The following is a 17054-nucleotide window of genomic DNA, read 5'->3' on the forward strand; positions in this document are numbered from 1 at the left end:
TGAGCTATGCTTTGATACAACCTCCCAACCTTTTGCTTTTTTTTAAATCAAAATGTGCTTTTTACTTCTTTATATACTTCTTCTTTATATACTTTATATATAAGATAAGTATACTATACTTATCTTTATATACTATACTTAAGTATATTCTATACTTATTATATTATAAGACATTTGTCTGTGTTTCGTTAAATGAACTGTGTATTATAATGTTATACTTTACCTTTAACAGCAATCAAGATGTTTTTAAGATTTCAAAACACCGGAGACAGTGTTTTGAACTTTAAACCACATTTTTGTAACATGGTTTTTGCTCAACATAAAGACAAAAATCTACGTCAAAAAGGCAAGGAGTGGCGCTGAACGTAGTTGAATAAATGAATATGCCTATAAATATTTGAATATACAGATGTGTAAAAAATAAATAAATAACTACATTTTACATTTAGATATTTAAAGTCTTGTTTAATTTGTGATTAATTTAGTAAATTAAGCATTAAATTATACAATAATTTATTGATATAAGCATTTCATAATATAAATATAGCTGCAAGCAACAATGTGGTGGCCAAGCAGTCAAATGACCCTCAAAACACTTTAGAAATCCTCAGAACAGGGTTCTGAGTGCATGCAGCAAGTTTGGTGTGAATCCATCAAAGATTTGCTGAGATACGACCCAACTTCCTGTTTGCTGGCTTAATGGCACATATTGATTGGCTGTACCGGGCAAACGGTTCTGAAAATCAAAAAATCATGTGATGGCCTTTATGAGGCTTGGTCTGAAGATAATCTCTGCCAAATTTGGTGAAGATTTGACAATATGTTTAGGAGGAGTAGAGAAAAAACGTTTTTCAATGAATTCAAAATGGCGGCCGCATCAATTCGGCTATTATCACAAATGATGATGGGTCACACACGGGATGTCCCAAGATATCATGAGACAAAGGAATCACTTAATAAAGGCAAACAAATCAACAGTTATTGGCCAAAACACATTTTTGCTTCCTGCGGCCACGCCCGGTGATCACATGACACCAAATTAATTGGACAGCCTCAGAAGAGGGTTCTGAGTCATCATACCAAGTTTGGTGTTAAATTCTCAAAGATTTGCTGAGATATGACCCAACTTCCTGTTTGGTTGCTTTGTTGTCCAAGTACCGGACAAACGGTTTTGAAAATCAAAAATAGTTTGATAAATTCTGTGAGGGTTGCTGTGACGAGGATGTGTGCCAATTCTGGGGAAGATAGGACACAAATTGAAGGAGGTGAAGCAAAAAAAGATTCACAAAATTCAAAATGGCAGAAAATCTATATAACCGGAAATTGACTTCATAGGGTGTATTGCACTCTTCTTGGTCCAGGGAATCCAATGGTACCTCATTTTTGAAAATCGGTCATACGGTTCAAAAGTTGCGTGTGTAAACATATGTCTAAATTTGACCAGTTGGTGGCGCTAGAGTGCTCGAATGGGAGAGATGAAACTTGGTGAATATAAAGAGGGGACTGTGCTTAATGAGTGTGCCAAATTTCACAACTTTTTACCATATGGTTCTAGAGGCTGCCATAGACTCCAATGGCAGAAGAAGTGTAATAATAATAATAAATATAACTGCAAGCTGTAATGGCGGATTCCTCCAAACATTGCGAACCATTGAAAAATGTATATTCTTGACAAATTGTAACTGTATAGAAAAATCTATGCTGCAGAATTACCAATGGGATACCAAATCTGAAATGCAATACCATCAAGATCCACAAGGGCCTTTATTTCAACCCAAGGAGTGAAGGGAGGGGGCTTGGTGAGCCTATCCATTCCAGAAAGTCATGTATCTTTGTGCTTTAGGGCGTGGAATGTAGCGCCACCTATGGGTAATGGTGGGCCATTTGTGGTATGGTAGTTACTCTTGGTCTATACCAGGGGTGGGCAACCCTGGTCCTCGAGAGCCTCAGTCCTGCATGTTTTAGATGTTTCCCTGCTCCAGCACATCTGATTCAAATAAACGGTCATTCTCAGGCTTGGATAACGAGCATTCATTTGAATCAGGTGTGCTGGAGCAGGGAAAAATCTAAGACATGCAGGACAGAGGCTCTCGAGGACCAGGGTTGGCCACCCCTGGTCTATACTATCAAAAAAGCTAGACCAGAGCAAACCACCCGCTCTCAGGGTACTGAGCTTCAGCTCAGTCATGATGCTGGGGTGAATGTAGGCCTATCTGTAGAGACCAGGGAGACAGACACACCGGCCAGCTGCCCTGATTGGTCCGTGGTAGATCATTAATGCGGGTTGTATCCTACAACGCTCGTGGCCTCCGAGTAGGACATACTGCTGCTGATAGATCAAGACGTTTGGTGGTGGACACATTGCTGGACGAGAGTGACATTGTCTGCCTTCAAGAAACCTGGATGGCCAAGCAAGATCCGGACAAATTGAACTCCCTACACAAGAACTTTCATGGTGCTGGAGAGTCCACTACCGATCTCAGCATGAGAATGGTTCGTGGGAGGATAGCTGGTGGTGTAGCTATACTGTGTAACATAAAATATGACTCAACGGTAAGGGTGGTGCGGCTTAACGTTGACTGGGCTATTGGGTTGGAGTTCATCATAATGAAAATAAATTTACTATTTTAAACCAACACAAGCTCTTCTCCTGCCTGGCCCCCCAGTGGTGGAATCACCTCCCCACCTCCATCAGAGACACAGACTGTCTCTCCACCTTCAAGAGAAGGCTCAAGACGCACTTGTTCCGGGAGTACAACGGTACTTAGGAATGGTTTGTTGAACCCAACGCTAGTTTCCTCAAGGATCACAACAGTGGCGTAACTATAGGGAGTGCAAGGAGTGCAGCTGCACTAGGGCCCGTGGCGAAAGGGGGCCCGTCCTCGATGTAAAAGTGAGACAACCTGACCGGGCCCCTTAAGGCAATCTGACCGGGCCCCTTGCACCGCTCTAAAACCGCAAGTCGTGGATCACATATGATCCAGTCTTATGAATTCGCAAACATTTCTCAATTATGGTGTCAGTTATTCAGAATTTTGAGCTATCACCTGCCCAATAAACATTTTAAAAACAGTCAGTGTTAACAACAGCAAATAATTCATTTTTCCTCATTTGCCTTTTGCTGAATGAAACAATTCTCGTTTTTATTAAGTAATATTGCCCTCGAAAAATAGCAAGGATGTCTGGGTAATATTGTTGTCAAAGATTCCCGCCCACCCACACACGATTGTTCCCATCTAGTTGTTGGAATACCACAGACAGTTGTTGTTGGGATACTACAGTTGTGTTGCATTAGCGTTTTGAAGCGAATTAGGCTACCCCATGCCATTCCCTTTAACATAAAAGTGGCTCCAGAAAGCGGCAGGAACGAAAAGAGCAAGATGTAAGGGTGGCAAAGCTGTCAAAACTATCCTCATTTGGATTTGTGGCGAAGCGTGTTGAAGAGGACACTACGTCTGACCCCCAGCCCGGCAACAGCAATGAGTGTGAAACTCAGCCACCAGGGTAGGCTAATAATTACATAACGTTTACTGTCTGGTGTATGCAGTTGACATGGCTATTAAACGTCATAAAAATTCACATATAGGCCGAGGCTATACCAGGCAGCAGCCAGGTTAGATATAGTAAACTATGTGCAGGATGTAGTCGGAAAATAGCTAAAGCTAGATAGACTAAATGTAAACTAGCATATCTAACGAACATAAAATCAAATATTCACCATCGAAGTGACTGTTTTTATTTTCACTAGTACCCAGATAGCACACATGACAGATCGAAACGTCATTCATAACGTCGGATAAGCCTCGGTAAATGATCAGATTTTCTTTTCATCTCTGTGCTCTATTTAAACGTCGCAGATACGTCGGCTCATGACTGACTGTTCCATTATGCTCATTCCGTGTTGTAGCAAGCAAAATCTAGAGCCAGAGACTCGCGAGTCAGAGACGTTCACTTTTTAAACCGTCATCTATCTTCACATAGAAGGAGCAGTCGTTACCCTTAATTGTACATCATAAGTAGCCTAAATTTCCTTGCGCATCGCTAAGCTCAACACTCAATAATTTCGCTTGACGATAGGTCGGTAAGGGGCCCGTTGGTGAGATCTGCACTCGGGCCCGCCAAGTCCTTGTTACGCCGCTGACAATGACTCTTGCTTAGACTGTTGCTCTTGTTGGTTAGTGGTAGCTGATTTAAACTGTTGTATTATATTTAATCCTATTTTTATTGCTTTCCTACAGGTACACTTGCACTTAGAGATTCATGTTGTGTATTGTAATTTGCTTAACTACATGCTCTTATGGTTTCTTTCCTTTAGCACTTATTTTTGGTTGTTCACAATGTGTACTTCTGTTTTTGGCTACCTGCAATGCTTTGGGGCTATCTTGTTGTTATTATCAGTGACCTATACACTTTGTATAGCTCTCTCTTGGAAGTCGCTTTGGATAAAAGCGTCTGCTAAATGAATAAATGTAAATGTGTACACCCCGTATGAATCCTATGACCATGAGGACGAATTTCAGAACAGGTTAGCTTTTATTCAGTCCTTTATAGAGGACAATAGTTCATGTTGTGTTGATGTCATGGGTGATTTTAATGCTGACATGTCAGATAAGTGTTTATTCGCACAACATCTGCAGCAGTTCTGTAATGAAACTAAATTAATTATATCAAGCGTTATTGCCTGATACAAGTTTTACCTATGTAAGTGAAGCGAGGCACACAACTTCCTGGCTAGACCATATTGTGACCACAGCCGATGCTCATGACTCACTGGAAAGTATAGAGATATGTTATGGGCTGGCCACCACTGATCACATACCAGTTGCTATGCTGCTAAATGTTGAGAGTGTACCCTTGTTGGCCAACAAGGGTAATGCTGCTCCCTCAAGAAAACTGGACTGGTCAAAACTGACCAAAGAGGTTATGCACAGATATTCTCTATTAACTGACAGCTTACTTAGTGATGTTGAATTGCCTAGGGATGCCCTAATGTGCACGGATATGAACTGCAGGGATAAACATCATGCTGGAAAGCTCTGTGGCATGTATGATGATATTGTCAAATGTCTTTATGCTTCCAGTGAACCTTTTATTAATCACAAGAGTAAGGTCCCTAACACACGGCCTGGCTGGAATGAGTTTGTGTCTGAGCAACATGCTGCTGCTAGAGAAGCCTTTAGAGTCTGGTCAGAGGCAGGCAGACCCAGACAGGGAGTGCTGCTTGATAACAAAAAACTCACGAATGCTAGATTTAAATATGCACTCGTTTTAATAAGAGAAATGAAAACACAATGAGAGCAGACTCGCTGGCCAGAAAGATGCAGAATAACAATCTTACTGACTTCTGGAAGGAGGTCAAGATCATAAATAATAACAGAACTCCCCTCCCTTCTGATATCGAGGGGGTTAGTTGTCCAGAGAAGATTGCTGATCTATGGCGTGAGCACTACAGTAAACTATTTAATTGTGTTAAAAGTAACACAGTGAGAATTGATAATGAATATAAAGGTATCTCTGCAGACTTGATAGTTAGATCAGTAGATATTTATGATGCCATCCACATGCTAGACAACAACAAAGCTTGTGGTATGGATTGCATTTCTGCAGAGCATCTAAAAAATGCCAGTTATAGACTCAGTCCATTACTAGCCATGTGTCTCACTGGAATAATGGTTCATGGTGTTCTACCGAACTCTATTATGTCAGTACTGTTAGTGCCTGTTGTTAAGATAAGGCTGGTAAACTGAACAGCATAGACAACTATCGACCCATTGCATTGGCCAGTATCTTGTCTAAAATGTTTGAGATAATTATTTTATTGAAATTGGAAATGTATATTCTGACTGCAGACAATCAGTTTGGTTTTAAAAGAAAACATGGTAATGATCTCTGTATCTATGCTCTGAAGGAGATTGTCTCAGGTACACAAGTCTTAATTCATCTGTATTTTTACGCTTTAATGATGCTTCCAAAGCTTTCGATCGAATTTGTCATGAAAAACTGTTTATGAAGCTGCTAGCGAGAGGTGTCCCTAAACCTCTTGTGAGGATTTTGGTGTTCTGGTATGCCAATCAAACTTTTCATGTTAAATGGGACAATGTTGTATCAGCTCCTTTCCATGTTGGCAACGGAGTTCGACAAGGAGGAATTTTATCTCCCTTTTTGTTCAATGTGTATATGGACGCCTTATCAAGCCAGCTGAATAAGACAAATACAGGCTGTCTTGTTGGTGAATCTATTGTCAATCATCTGATGTACGCAGATGATCTGGTCCTACTCAGCCTGTTATGGGTGTGCTCTCAGTATGGATTAGATCATGGTATAAAATATAATGCAAAGAAAAGCCACATAATGATAGTCAGAAGTAATCAGGACAGGAAATTAACCTTCCCTACCTTTTATTTATCTGGCAGTCCCCTTGGTGTTTGTGAGAAAATAAAATATCTGGGCCATGTCATTTCTGAAGATTGGACAGATGACAACGATATATATCGACAGCGCTGTAAAATGTATTCTCAGGTCAGTATGTTATTAAGGAAGTTTTCTATGTGCTCAGATTCAGTTAAATATTCCCTGTTTAGAACCTACATAACACCATTGTACACTGCTAATTTGTGGTCTATGTACAGGAAAAGGAGTATACAGATACTGAAAGTAGCCTACAATGATGCTTTTAGATTGCTACTTAATGTGCCTAGGTGGCATAGTGCTAGTCAGTTGTTTGTGTCTAAGCACGTACCAACCTGTAAGGCACTCTTGAGACAACTGATGTATGGTTTCATGTGTCTACTGGACAAGTCTGAGAACTGAATAGTAGAGGTTCTGGTCAACCCTCTAAAGAGCTGCTATCGATTTACTTGGAACTTAAGACGACATTGGCACAAAAGTCTTCATACTTTTTATGCACTGTATTATCTATGTTTTATGTTTTTGTTTTACTCTCTATGTCTGTTATTTTATATGGAACTTGGCGTCTGAAATAAAGATTTATATACATATTTATATATATATCAATGTTTCAGGATTTGTATAACTTTTTACCATTGCATACAAAATCGGAAATGCAATACCAAAAAGATCAGCTTTTGTTAAGAGATCCACAAGATCCAAGATCACAAGATCCACAAGGCCTTTGCTAGAGACTAAGGAATGAGTGGGGGCTTGGTCAGCCCACACTCTCCTGAAATGTTGCGTGTGCGTCTTGCCAAGCCCGCGCGTGTGTAAGGGAAGGCTGAGTGTGTGAGGATTTGGAGCACGCGCGGGCAGGACGAGGGGAGAGAGGATTTTTCCGAGGAGCTCTGAAATTAGCCAAGCATGTATATTTAAAATATTCACTAAAAATCTACTTTTCATCTTACATTCAACTTTTTTTCAGATTTGAATACTAAACATTCTCAAGAGTCTTCACATGAACTAGTGATAGTATCAGAGTATCCGTTTTAGACCGGTGGATGTGTAAAGCATTATTTTAGCGTTAGCGATAAATTCGATTTGCTTTATATCAGTCATTTTTTAAGATATTAAGTCAATTTTTCACATGGTAACATGATGTAGTGTCGTCCACCGATATACCAACTTTGGTTTTGATATCTCAAAGATTTGCTGAGATTTGATCCAATTTCCTGTTTAGTTGCTTTGTTGCCGAATTTGATTGGTTGTACCGGACAAACGGTTGTGAGGATAAAAATTCCTTTCGGTAACTTTTGTTAGGCTTGGTCTGAAGATCATCTATGATCATTTTGAAGAAGATTTGACAAGAATTGTAGGAGGAGTAGGCTTTCAAAGGTTTTTGATCAAACCGGAAATTGCGGAAAATCTATATAACCGGAAATTGACGCCATGGTGTGTGTGCGTTGAACTCGTCTTGATCCAGGGAATACAATGGTACCTCATTTTTGAAAATCGGCCATACGGCTCAAAAGTTGCATGTGTAAACACAAGTCCAACTTTGACCCATTGGTGGCGCTAGAGTGGTCTAATGGGAGACATGAAACTTGGTGTAAGTATAGAAGTAACTGTCCTTAATGAGTGTGCCAAATGTCTCAAAAAGTTGTCGAAGGGTTCTAGGGGCTGCAATTGACTTCCATGGTACAAGAATAATAATAATACTAACAATAACAATAGGTTTCCTCCTGATGGAGGAATCCTAAATATAGCAAGCAGCGATGCGGGTTCCTCCGCAAAATGGCAAATATTATAAACATGTACACAGTAGAGGATCGAGACTTGGACAACAAGAGAGCAAAGCGACTTCATGTTTGGCTAAAAACAATTCCAGACTCTCAGTCAATGCACATGTCAATGCATAATGGGTTATTAAACAAAACAACATACACAATCATGGTGACCAACAAGATTATATTAACTAACCAACAATAACATTACAAACATCTAACTGAACGAACACAACAACTGAAATCCCTCCGAAGGCTGATGTAACCAAACTATTTTCCACAAGTCTTTGCGTTTTTGGACATGCCGCACTGCATGCTGGGTACCCAAGGGTGCTGACGCTGATTATCTAGCTGTGCTCCGACTGCGTGATATGAGTATTAGTTTTTTGTCAGCTTTGGGACAAAGGTTAAGAAACGGTTGACATTTCAAAGTGAAATTGCATGAAATTGCGCATGGTATTTCAGAATGATGTTTGCCTGTTTAACTAAACAAGTAATCAAAATGATGACAGGCCAAAAGACTGTGCCTGGATTCAAACCTGTGACCTTGCACTTTGCAGGACAACATTTCAACCCATTGAGCTACCCGCAAAGCTGAGAAATTTTGGTCAGTTTCTGTATAAAAAAAAAAAGCAGTTTCTCCTGTAGCGTGGATTGGTTGATTCGGCCAAAGTTTAAACTGCTGTAATTCAATGATCTTTTGACATATCAAGGTGAAATTGCGCATGGTACTTCAGAACAATGTCATCCCGTTTAACTAAACATATATTCAAATTTAAGACAGACTCAGTGTGGCTGAATTCGAACCTACGACCTTATACTTTGCAGGTCACCGTTCCAGCTCGTTGAGCTATTCTCAGTGTTGGGTATTAGCGTGTTCAGTTACTGTACAAAAAAGTAAGCTGTTTCTCGTGTGGTAAGCGTTGTTAGATTCAGCCAAAGTTGAAACAGCTCTAATTCAATCATATTAACATACCAAGGTGAAATTTGTTTATGGTACTTCAGAGAGATGTCATCTTGAACCCTATTAGGTTTGATAAACCATCAGTCAAAATTATATTGTATTTATTGACACAAAGAAAGGCTTTCCTACCGGAGGAACCCTAATAATAATACGAAAAGGTAGAATCACTTAAGTGGCTTCGCCGCTTCGCGGCTTGGCCACCAATTATATATGTGAATACTGCAGTATACTAGTGTAATAATTGGACTAATACGCTGTTCCTATTGGTCCAGAGACGTTCTCAAAGTCAATAAATCAGTTTGTTGACTTTAGAGAACGTCTCTTGACCAATAGGAACAGCGTATTAGTTTATTGACCTCCCGAATGTTCGCAGAGGTAAATAAACGTTTTTAACCAACCAGAGAGTTTTTCGCAGAGGTCAATAAACGTTTTTGCGGACGTAGCAACAAGCGGTTGCCTTGGAGATGTAGCAATTGACCTTAACAACGTGGCATCTGCTCCAGATTCGACGTGTTTGATTGGGATCTTCCCCGTATTGTTGTAGTATATAAGAAACCAAATGTTTACTCTTCAACAGGTCAGCAAACGCTTTGTCGCCTCGATTTGTTAAAACGATTTGTTTGTAAACCTCGACCTACGGTCTCGGTTAACAAACGTTTTAAAAAATCTCGGTTTACAAAGGCGTTTGCAGACCTGTCGAGGAGTAAACATCTGCTGTTTATTTACACATTAAAAAACATAGTTATTTATATAGTTACATATTTCGTTTTTGCCCTTAAAAATGTTCTGGTATCTGTTATTCTCAGTAGTAAGTTAAAGTACAAACTGGTATATCATCAGTAGTACAGTAAATGTTAAATGTATATCAGTATTATACTCTTATCTTGCAAACTGGGCATTGTATGAAGTTGAAATTTGGCAGGTGTATGGCTCAAGACCCAAGGACGTTATTCAGCCAATCTTTTGAGTGTTTGATAAGAAATAGAGAAAAATACAAGAGAACACAAATTTAGACTGTTTAACTTGTATGTATAAAAGAATGCACATTCTGTTTAAATAGTAGAACTAGCAACCAGACAGTGTTGTAGTCAATTGTGTTAACGGTGTGAGGTTTTGAGGTAATTGTGTCAATTGAAAACTATAATTCAGAACTCTTAATGACCTTATACAAACTGAGTTCACAAATTGAGGTGTTTTTCTGAAAATTGTACAGCACTAGCGAAAGCCGCGACGGGTACTGTACTTCTATCTGTGTGTGTCACTGAATCAACATACCAATATCTCAATCACCGGCTACATCACAGGCATGGGCACTTCATTAGTCTAAGTAATTAGTTGATCCACTGTTGTGCAACAAAATAGCCCAGTTCATCACTGTACAGCTGCACATAGAGTGCTGACTACTCATGACCAGACCACTTCCATCTCATAAAACACCCACCTATCTCATAGTCGTCATCCTCGTACATCATCTCAGACTGTTCCACGAGCGGGGGAGGGGGGCACTTCTTCAGACGGTAGGCTGGGGGAGGAATCCAAGGTGTTACAACTTTTTACTCTTCAGTACCTTTTCTCTAGTCATTCTGCTCATTGGGTCTTGCCTTTGGCAAGGCAAAACCTATTATTTATTTTCCCATCCTTGAAACTTGTTAAAAAAAAATTGAATGTTTGAACTACATAGCCAATGTTGGTGTTAACATTTTCGCCTTGGTCACAATTGTGTTGCTTGTATCGGCTGGAAGGTACCATTGTCCAGTTTAGGCATCATTTAAGTTTTTCTGGAGAACAATTAAGCTAAAGGTGGCTATCTAGCTAGCCACAGTCACAAACATCACTGATGTTACAAACCCGCACGTGATTACCTAGTAGAACATCAGTTTAGTTGCTTGTTAACTTCTGGAGAAGTTACAAACCTAAAACTGCAAGACAGCTGCAGAAATAAGGCCAGGGTGAACATATAGCGTTAGCTAGCTATGTTTCCAGGCTGTGATATCAACGACCTGTATTTTTGTATGCCCTTCAACTGATTAGCTCCTATAATTCCCACTCAGCGGTAGTCTAGTAGTTAGCGCAGCTGCACAACTTACTTACCAGTCCAGGGGTTAAGTCTGAATCTAGGGGCAAAACGAAGCACTTCCCCAGGTGAGGAAAATCGTACATTATGCCTGCTAGGTTGTGCTCTTCTGGAGCAGATAATTCAGTTCTCCAAAGCACAGGATGTACCAGCTATGTTAGCCAGCTGCAGTACTAGCTACCAACCAGTTAGCTAATACTTTGTTTTCCCTGTATTTGCGTTGTTGAGATACTATTGTGGTGGGACTGATATATTATTAACGCAATTAACCACGAGAGGGGTATCAAATGATGATCATAAGTCCTGAGGAGCAGTCGATGCCATTCAATATCCGAACTATTGGAGGGGATAAGAGCGGGGCTGCAGGGAGGAACTGGGAGTAAAAATAGGCCCTGGACTTTGATCTAGACCGGCCCACCAGAACTGGCCCCCATATACGCCACCACAGCTGCCTTGCTAATGCAAGCATATTCTGTGTTCGATGTGATGCGAGTTTGGGAGCTCTATCCTTAATGCGAGCGCGCGCAGCGACATTTTTGGGGCTTTATTTCAGAGCAAAATAGTTGAGCTTTATGTAAAATAAACATAACCGTTTTTCAATTGGTAAAACCTTGTCTAGTGAAGGTGACTTCTTTGTCTCTTAATTTTTCATCCCCACCCTACGTTTCTTAGCCTGGTATCGGGAGCGCCATATGGCCAGTCCGTTACTGCGGAGCTGTGCCACGGCGGTGGATTTTTAAGTCATATCATTTTAAATTCTCGTGCTGTCAGGGTTCCCGCGGCCATGCCCCGAAGTTTCAGACGGGGATGTTGTTACTGACACTGATCACTTCTAGTAAACTCATTATACTAGAAGTTACCAGTTTTCCAGAAATACGTGTCAAGCTTATTTATGTTTTTGGGGGCATATTTTCAGTTTGCAGATGGTACTGTACTGAAATGAGAAGAGAACCCTGTTTCATTTTACACTTCACTCTAGTATTTTGAAGTGTAAATAAGCAGCAGCAAATGTATGCTTTTTAAGCTATGCAAAATTGATATATAATAAGTATGCATGAAATATAAAGATATGTCAGTTGTAAAATTTAGGTAAGAAAACTGACCCAACTGACCCATCTGCAACTAACGCAAGCACACCTCACAATTTCCCCAGAAATTGTACCCGTCTTTACTATTACTTTTTCGAGCTGCGACATGCCATCACAGGCCGTGTCTGGCCAAAGACTATGAGAGAGGTATTATTTAAGGTTAAGTAATCAACACCATTCAGAAGGATTTACATTGAAAAGGTGTTTTATGGGTCTCATCATTTCATAGGTTTTATCGGTCTCCCTCATGGGTTATGAACAACAGAAAAGAGGCGATCGTGTAGCGATCTTAGACATATCAGACAAAAACTGACCGTGGAAGTTTAGGATGAAGAACCCACTGGTTGAGAAGTCACTGTGGAACCTGATGAGTACCTGGTGGTACAAGCTGTAGGCAGACTCCAGGGCTGTGTTCCCACTAAAGACACCCAGTTGTGGGCTGCTCGGATCTGGACCGTCCCTAGAGACACGCACAATTGCATATACAAACACACATACGCAGTCACACACACAAGACATAACCATACTCACACACAACCACACATACCAGCACATTTGAAATGCATTACATTTATAACACACATCCAATTCTGCATTAATTCCCTGCTTTTCACCACGCTTGGCTTCAATTGATTTGCTTCCAAATCTATCGTGTATTTTGTGCTGACTTTCATCAAAAACCATTCTATTAAAGGACTGTGAGAAATGAAAACAGCAGAGAATTATGTGTCCAGTGCACTGGCCTCTGTTAATGCTCTCTGAAGATTAATAACATACAGGAGTCACACAAGGCACAGCTTGAGCACAGTGTGTTTTTTTTCCACTAGAAAGAGATGCATATAACACTATGACTTTCTTTAAGTCCAGTCAACGGCATTTTCAGTATTATGTGGGATACAGAATGGGGTGATGTGTTGATCGGCAGGTTTTTGGGTGTGTAGGTGCACGTATATGTGCGTCATCCTTCCTACCAGACGGCGATATAGTCGGTAACAGGCTCAGTCTGCAGCAGTGTGAAGTTGATGTAGACACCATGTCCATGGGGTACAGTGATGAGCCAGGAGCAGTCCTGGGAGTTGGGATACTCGTTTGGGTAGTCAGGAGAATAGATGGTCCCATTCTCAGCTGTGATGTTGTAGCCACAAGGAGCTGTGGCCAGACAGGGAAGGAAATAGTCAACATGAGTACATGTTGAATGCTAACCCTTTTAAGAGTTGTATTTATGGGGAATGTGGACTATCAATATTCAGAAGTGTTAAGATGTTTTTATTCTAGATTTACGACTGCACTAAATGCACTAATGCTGAGTGAACTAGGAGTAACACTCCTAGTTCTGTGGCAAGAAATAAGCAACCAACCAATTGTCTCCAGAGACACTACTATAGTCTGTGGCTAAACAATGTAGATGATTCATCCACAAGTCTCACCCTCACAACGTGGAAAAGGGTGGTTCCATTTCCTATTGGTTCCATGTTGGCAAGTCAGCACAGGGTGGCCAATCAGAACATAGCCAGGGAAGCATTCAAATGCTATGGATTGGCCAGCAGTGTGGTCGCTGTTGATAATGTAACCGTTCAGGAACGGGGATGGATCCTGGCAGTTCTGGAGCTCATAGGCTAAACAAGCAAAAAACCAACAGTGAGAACAAGAGGTCAAATACTGAAAATCCCTGAGGAGTTGCAGAATATATAGTGCAGAACCGTTTGGAGACCTGAACCTGTCCTGAGTTGCTCTCCAAGCCCTGAGATATGTAAGCTGGGCCGAGTCAAGTCTGTATGGGGATCCTAGGAGATCTGGAGGAAGTATGTAGCAGACTTCCTGTACAACACAATGCTTATGTGTGTGTGTCCCTGTTCCATGTATGTATGTTTTCTGAGCAACCGCAATCATCCATGTGTGTTTTTGTGTATTCTGTCATGTTTTCTAAGCCTTTCCAGTCAAGTGAATGCTGTGTCTTCAAGTTTGTCCATGCATGTGTTGTGTTTTCTGAGAACACATGGCTTGTGTGAATGGAGGGGAGATCTACTCAAACACTCTCTTGATGTAAATGTTCTGACATGCTCCTCAGTTTTTTTCTTGGTTGTTTCTTTGCATCCGAATACCTCCTGTTGGAGTTACCCTGGACGTGTGTCTGCAAGCAAGAGGAAGGCTTCTACATACTCGCTCTCAATAATTCCCAGAGCACAAAACTTTACTGTACATTTAAGTCTTGAGACTTCTCTTGACAGCTGATCGCTTCCTCACTTCAGCTCAACCGGTAAAGATATAGATATATCTATATCCAAACTCCTCAAAAAAAGTCATTTAGCGTTATTTCGGTCGATTATTCCTCCCCTTCAATAATACCAATTGGTATTGTATTTTATATCATTGGAAAGCCTGATTAGTCACCTTTACAACGAGGTACAACTTGTAAGGATTGTGCATTCGTGGAATGTGCAACACAGCTAACCGTGTGGGTAGCGGCCCAAAATAATTAACCAAAATCCCCGGCAATATTCTTCTGTTGGTATTCACTCTGGTTTTGAGTTGCTTGGTGGATTGAATAATTGCACTCTCCCACAGTAATAAGGAAAAAAGAACACATATTGGACATTTTTACACTTTATTCATTTTACACTGTCAGGGACCTCAGTAGCGTGTGGAAGATCCATACGCGGCCACAACAGCTTGGCACCTCCTCATGCTGGTCACCAGCCTGGTCACACACTGCTGTGGGATGGCATCCCATTCCTCAACCAGGATTTGTTGCAAGTCAGCTAACATGTTTGCGTTGGTCACTCTGGCACATACAGCACGCCCAAGCTGATCCCACTTGAAGCTAAAAACGAGAGTGAATACCAACAGAAGAATATTGCAGAGGATTTTGGCAAAAAATGTTGGGCCGCTACCCACACGGTTAGCTATGTTGCTCATTCCACGAATATATATTACAGTCTTGAAATCCATGAAGTGGGTATACCTTAGATGTGCACTGAAATGTGAAGGGGCATTCCATTCCTTTTTTTACTTTCAGTACAGTATCTGAGAAAATATATTTTATGTATTTTTGGAGGTGCAAAACATTTTAAGGAGAAAACACTTAAGATAGCTGAGATTTGTTTCTTGACATTTTCCAGCATCTTACTCCAGATGGACAGAGGTCTAAAAATTTGTTTTTATTGTTATAGCTGGACATAGACAGGTCACTCACCCTGATAGATCAGTTTAATTCCAGGTCTGTTCTCTGAGTGGTCGCTGTAGAAGTGAATCACCGTCTCATGCGTGGTGCTAAGCAGGCTGGGCGGGAGCTGGTTGCCACTGTACTGACCAATTAAGGAGCTGCTGTGCTGCGGCCCATTTCGTACCTCCAGGAAGTCGTGGTTGTCTTCCGACGAGAAGTTCAAGAACTGAATATGAGCACCTGAGATAGAAACACACAGAAGATCAGCGAAGATCAGTGGCCTCCGTGCAGGTGTTGTACAATACTGTCCTGCAGTTTTGTACAAAGTATTGGCTTTGATGGTAACTTGTCATGGAATTATGTATGTATTAACAACATTTACAACGTGCTTTTATGTTGACTATTCCTTTATTGATTCTTATCTATCCAGAGTAACACATTGTCCTAATTTGTGGGGAAATATTATGAATAGCTGCAGTATTTATTGGCTTTTTAAGTGCTGTGTTCTGAAACTAGCAGTATAGAATATATCCATGTTTTTACTATATTTCTTTAATGTTGGACATTGAAGGCCTTTGTGCAAGGAGACGAGCCTGAATAGATTGTTAACATCTAGCTTTGTTCTGCTTTGTTCCCTTTGACTAGTTTTGTTCTGTCCCCATCTCAACTATGAAACACCACAAATAAGTAGCCAGCACAAACAGCTTTGAGGTGAATTGCTTAAATTGGGTCCGACTGCAAAGGTTTCTGAATGAAGCAACAAATAAATCAACTTTGTTATAGACGCAAGCTGTGTACAGAACTCAAAGTTGCATGTGTGCATGAGTTTAGAACTTTTTATCCAAAGACCCATCTCTGAAGAGGTAAATCACAATGCTGTTATCGAAAGTAGGATTCTGATAAGAATGAAAGTGCCCCTGTCTTAATTGAACAGACTGAAGCCCTGCTAACTTCAATTTAAAAAGTTACTGAAAGGTTGAGGTTGTGTACTCTAAATGCTAATAGATGAAAAGTTATGAAACGTATTTTCTATTTTGAACATCCTGAACATTATACATATTAACACACTGTAGCTATTAACTACAGACTATGTAAAGCCTGGTTTTAGTATACCTAGATTTATTTACCGATTGACCTGGGTAAAACATAGGTAAACACAAGCTCACCATATCCCACAGGTAGAATAATCCTCCATGTACAGTCTAGATTACCAGGATAGTTACCAGGGAAACCGGGGCTTAATATCACATTGGTCATATCAAGAAGGGTCCCCCCACACTTTGCTGAGAAAGACAACACAAACAGAACACAGTGTGATCAAACTGACAGTTAAATTAAACACCTTGTGAGAGGTTATAACTGGTCATAAAGGTGTTCAGGGATTCTTACCAATACAAAGAGGAGGAGGGTAGTTCCAACGGCGAACTGTACCCGGCATACAAGATATGTGGGAATGGCCCTGGTAACACGTGAAAGTACATGCATGAAATTACTTTGGAGGGAGGGTTAAAACAATAAGTGACATCAGAAAGACACGTTCAATGCTAGAAGACAGACAACTGGGAATAGAGCATGCAAGGAATTCAATAGC

The 17054-nt window shown here is 40.6% G+C and overlaps 1 protein-coding gene across 1 annotated transcript in view; it reads right to left on the reverse strand.

The window, feature by feature from the left end:
• Positions 1-17054, reverse strand: part of LOC124473714 (CUB and sushi domain-containing protein 1-like) — a 386561-nt gene that overhangs the window by 81000 nt on the left and 288507 nt on the right. The window contains exons 39-45 of the mRNA XM_047029350.1: positions 16853-16922; positions 16630-16746; positions 15494-15703; positions 13728-13916; positions 13272-13449; positions 12615-12760; positions 10580-10660 (exon numbers count right to left, since the gene is read on the reverse strand). Of these exons, the coding sequence (XP_046885306.1) occupies positions 10580-10660; positions 12615-12760; positions 13272-13449; positions 13728-13916; positions 15494-15703; positions 16630-16746; positions 16853-16922 (991 nt within the window). The remainder of the gene's footprint in view (positions 1-10579; positions 10661-12614; positions 12761-13271; positions 13450-13727; positions 13917-15493; positions 15704-16629; positions 16747-16852; positions 16923-17054) is intronic.

Source organism: Hypomesus transpacificus, chromosome 11, assembly GCF_021917145.1.
Source record: "Hypomesus transpacificus isolate Combined female chromosome 11, fHypTra1, whole genome shotgun sequence".
Taxonomy (NCBI): Eukaryota; Metazoa; Chordata; class Actinopteri; order Osmeriformes; family Osmeridae; genus Hypomesus; species Hypomesus transpacificus.